The 4,383-nt window shown below is 39.4% G+C and overlaps 1 protein-coding gene across 2 annotated transcripts; it reads right to left on the bottom strand.

Annotated features, from left to right (window-relative positions):
• Positions 1-717: 717 nt before the first annotated feature.
• LOC115541103 (lysozyme g) lies at positions 718-3,277 on the bottom strand. Of its 2 annotated transcripts, none has more exons than XM_030352883.1 (5): positions 2,989-3,277; positions 2,221-2,298; positions 1,886-2,094; positions 1,586-1,724; positions 718-1,140 (listed from the first exon to the last, which is right to left on the bottom strand). In XM_030352883.1, exons 1-5 carry the CDS (start codon positions 3,080-3,082, stop codon positions 1,007-1,009), a joined length of 654 nt encoding a protein of 217 aa, XP_030208743.1. In that variant the 5' UTR covers positions 3,083-3,277; the 3' UTR covers positions 718-1,006. The 2 variants fall into 2 exon arrangements, with proteins under 2 accessions (XP_030208743.1, XP_030208744.1); XM_030352884.1 differs by lacking the exon at positions 2,989-3,277 and adding an exon at positions 2,466-2,594.
• Positions 3,278-4,383: the final 1,106 nt, after the last annotated feature.

Genomic DNA, 4,383 nt, shown 5'->3' with positions numbered 1-4,383 from the left:
TCACCCTCAAGTTGGGAAAAAGCCATGTTAAGATGGCATCTGTCGAGCACGATGGTTGAGCGATGAACTGATGGAAGGGATCTGGCGATAACGCAGGAGAAACTTTCTTAGGCCGGAAGTGTTATCATCATTACGAAACCCAAACTGACGTTAGGTTGCCCGGCCTGACCAAGGAACTATTCCTGAACTATATTTCCATGTACCCGCATAGAAACAGGAATAAATATTATAGAAAAATGTGGAATGTATGTAGAGAGATAGAGAGTCGTGGTCGTCGAGAGGGATGGGAAATTACAGAAACTATTCAACACAGAAAAGAGATATTTAAAACAGCCAGACCGACACATCAAAATTCTGTTGCAATATTTCATATCAAGGTGATGGACATTGGCCACAGCAAGTGGGGGCTGCTGAACCAACTATCTGGACTCCCTATCACACACCAATGAGATGGACCTTCCTTCCATTAAACACTGTGTTTTGCTCATAAACATTGCCATGAACAAAACTTATAGTAAGAGTGAAAGCCATGTCTCATACGGTGTGTGCGCCCCCCTCTCCCTCTCCCCCTCATGAAGGCTAGCTCTGGTGCTGCTGAAAGAGTCTTCATTGTGGTCATAATTCTTCTGATGAAACAAAATGTGGTAAGAGTGTGGAAACATGTGAGGACGTCCTCCCCCCACCCAGTAATGTACTCTCGATATAAAAGCCATAACGGAAGGAAGCACATACATTTTTATTTAAAACAATGGTATATCAATTACAACACATTGGATACGAATGAAATCAGTTTGTATATAAGTCACACATTGTACTTCAATGTGTAATGCCTACTGATATTTTTACATATTTTAGAAAAGCCATCTTGCCAAAAATTTAAAATTACACTTTATTTTTTGACTATATAGCGACTATTAAACATAAACAATCATATTTAATGATAACATATGATAATTATCATTTGTTATTTAATACAGAACATTTGGGCTGCCCAAGAGGGATTCCTCTAAAACCCGTTTTTTTTGTACCACTGGGCTCTGGCAACCACATCATTGGAGTAGTCTTTTCCTGTGGTGCGTGAGTCCACACTCTCATAAGATTCGACTCTACCGTCTCCAGTGTTGTAGGCTGCGATCGCTCCTGCAGTCAAACATAAGGACAGTGACAGTGTTTAGCCAGAATGTAGATTAGAGGCGCTGCTCATTAAATTAGACCGATCACCGGCAAATTTCTGACCAATCAGTACTCTCTTCCGTGGTTGGTTTGGGGAATCTATTTTGCCTTTCAATCAGAACTTAGTGTGTGAATCTAACACTTCCCAGTAGCGCGCAAAATTTGGGATGCAGGAAAAAGCCATTTTTTCTTTTGGTTGTTTAATTTTATAATAATTCTCTCTTCTCTTGTCTGCTCTCTCTATTTATAACTCTTCAATCTACTGCAGCCTTAACCACAATTCTCAAAAAATCAAATAGTGCAGGTTTTCTTTGGTCAGAAGAGGAAATTAAAATGGGAACAACTTAGAATGGGAAATTAGAATGGGAGCTTAGAATGAGAACTAATAATAATAACAATGATTGAGACAAACCCTTCAGCTGCTGTTCTGTGCTCCAGCTGGGGAACTTCTTCTGGATCAGTTGAATGAAATTAACCAGGATCCCAGTGGCTTGGTCAATGTGCTCCTCACTGTTCCAAGCTCCTCTCGGTTCGTGGTATCTCTTATCAACCTGTATAGGAGTGTATCTTTTATCAGTTATTTATTCCAACAAAATAAAAAAAAAGATTTGCCTGTCCATTCTGAGACTAAAGGCCTCATGCTTAAATGATAGAACTTGACATGTTTGCTATAATGCTGGGGCAGCCTATAACACAAATGTAGCCCTATCACCTGCATCAGTCCAAAGCCATTATAATTGTCCCCCCAACCAGGGGGGGTAGTGTTGAAGATGACGTTCCCCGCACGGGACTCTCTGGAGATGATGGCAGCGATGACAGCTGGGTCAACAACATGCTTTTTCGCCACATTGTTAATGAAGGACTTGTATTTTTCCATTCTCCCAGCATCGGTTTGAGCCATTGTATGCGATGCCCTTACACCTTTAGGACACATAATATGTTTACAGTAGCCCACTTCTCACTTTAAATGGGCAACACAACGTTCACGACATGACTCTCTCTTCAGTAAAATAAATGGCTTCATCTGGTTGACCAGCAGCACCCTACCGTCGTATTCCAGTTTATCCTGTCGCGAAGTTTTGCTGGACGCTCCGGACGTTTCTACCTGCGTGATGTCTCCGTACCCTAGACAGGTAGTTTATGACATTATTAATGACATAATTAACTTATCAATCATTCGCTCGAATCAAGTTCATCTCAATAATTATTTACTAATGTCTAATGGTGTAATGTCTAAACCTGTTAAGACAATAAAAATAATCGGAAAGAAAAGAGCATATTAGATGTCTGACCCATTTTAGCTTATATTTTGAATTCCTTGCAGAAGAAGTTGTGATTTCTTGGGTGTCGCCGCTTCCTTTTTCGTCTACGGAACTGTAGTTGTATTGTATTTATAATCACAGCCTATACCGTCACGCTCAGAGGGCGTGGTCACGGCCCACAGCCTCCGAAGCGTGTACTGCCTCGGGTTTTTTCCGGTAGGCCTACAACGCTTGATCAGTGTAAAGACTGAGTTAAAACATTCTTTATTTTCTTAACCTTTCTTTAATCAGGTTAGTCGCATGAGATCAAATAAGTATTTTAAAAGGGAGAGCTGACTACTAGGTCAATAATGAATCAGGCTAATATTGAATCGAGGTAGACTATGGTAAAAAACAACAACTAGTAACACTTTACAATACGGGGACAATGATTATTTACCATGATTGAATGCAGTCATAAGGACTAGACAATATGCATTAATTGTGTATGAATGCATATTACTGCATTAAGTATTGTAAATTGAGTAACCTACAGTTGTATCCAATTTCTTACCTACAGAATGAATTCCTGGAAAGAAATTGAGTGAAGTAAGTAGAATTATCCCCCAGAATATCTTGGAGATTGGCTTGAACTCTTTAATTCCCATGATGTGGTATTATTCGGAAGCAGCTTTTCCTGGATGCTCTGCTGACCAACTGTGTGTGATCAAGCTTGTTTTTAATGTTCCAACCTCTGCCTGTATAGACCGAATGTGTGTCTGTTTCTACCTCGGTATTTATATTTCAGCAACTAGAGCGTTACTTTAGCAGGCTTCCTGTTTTTAGATCTGAACTTCCCATTATCTCTTTTTCTAATGTCAGTCAACACAAACGGCGACAAAATTGCATAGGAACAGGAAAACCTCTTAACAATTAAAGTTAAGTTCTTGCCTTAAAAAGGATTTACCTGTTCATATATCTGAGGTGTAATGTTGGCATGCACCCACACAGTACTGGATCTACGTTGAATGCATTATTAGTTTGTTACTATTACCATATAGGCTAAATTAAGATTAAAAAGGCTGATCAAGACCTACAAACATTGTAACCTCCATAAAGCGTCGAAACGACCTCGCTCGAGGGTCGATCAGTTGGGCAATGGGAATATCCCAAAGTGTGTTGATGAACCAACCGATGTAATTTAAACGGGCACACAATCGTAGATCATGGGGGTCGACAGGTCGTCGATATCCGGGATTATTCGGCCCACTCATAATATTGTCTATCGACAAGCAAAAAGTGACATTTATACAGGATAACATACACTAGATCTGCAAATTAATTATATTATTACATTAGTCATTGGTAGGCTATTTTTATTTTTAGTAAAACTAAAAACATCATCTTTTCAAGTTCTTATGCAACACAAATCTATCGGATTGTAATGCATTGTTAAAACACAGCAGGCCTACCCCATCACCTAATGTAAAGATAAAAGGGTCAAAGCAATGCAAATAAACTGAACAGCTACAGATGACCCAACATTTTTTTTCTGATTAATCTGTTTAAACAAGTCGTAGACACTGAGACATTCCAACACCACACAGCAAATATCACAGTGTACATTGTACTCTATGGGTGTACATTTAACACTCATTTCTGGGTATATATAGGTCCAAGAGTTCAGTGTTCGCTGAACACTGTTAGAAGAGCAAAATATGTACTCCAAATTTAGAGTTACATTTGAACACTTTGAGAGTGCAAATGTACTCTATTAGTGGTACTTTTGGGCACTCATTCAGTGCTTCCTTACACCTGCAGTGTAAACCTAGAACCCCAGAGAGAGAAAATATGTACTCCAAGTCAGTGCTTTGTAGCACTTCGCAGAGCTGATTATTTAATACTTCTAGAGTGAGAATGTACTCTGACTGGTGTACAACCAACACCTTTGAGGTGAATTATCAACACT

Source organism: Gadus morhua, chromosome 3 (assembly GCF_902167405.1).
Source record: "Gadus morhua chromosome 3, gadMor3.0, whole genome shotgun sequence".
Taxonomy (NCBI): Eukaryota; Metazoa; Chordata; class Actinopteri; order Gadiformes; family Gadidae; genus Gadus; species Gadus morhua.
This window is presented reverse-complemented; position numbering and strand designations above follow the sequence as displayed.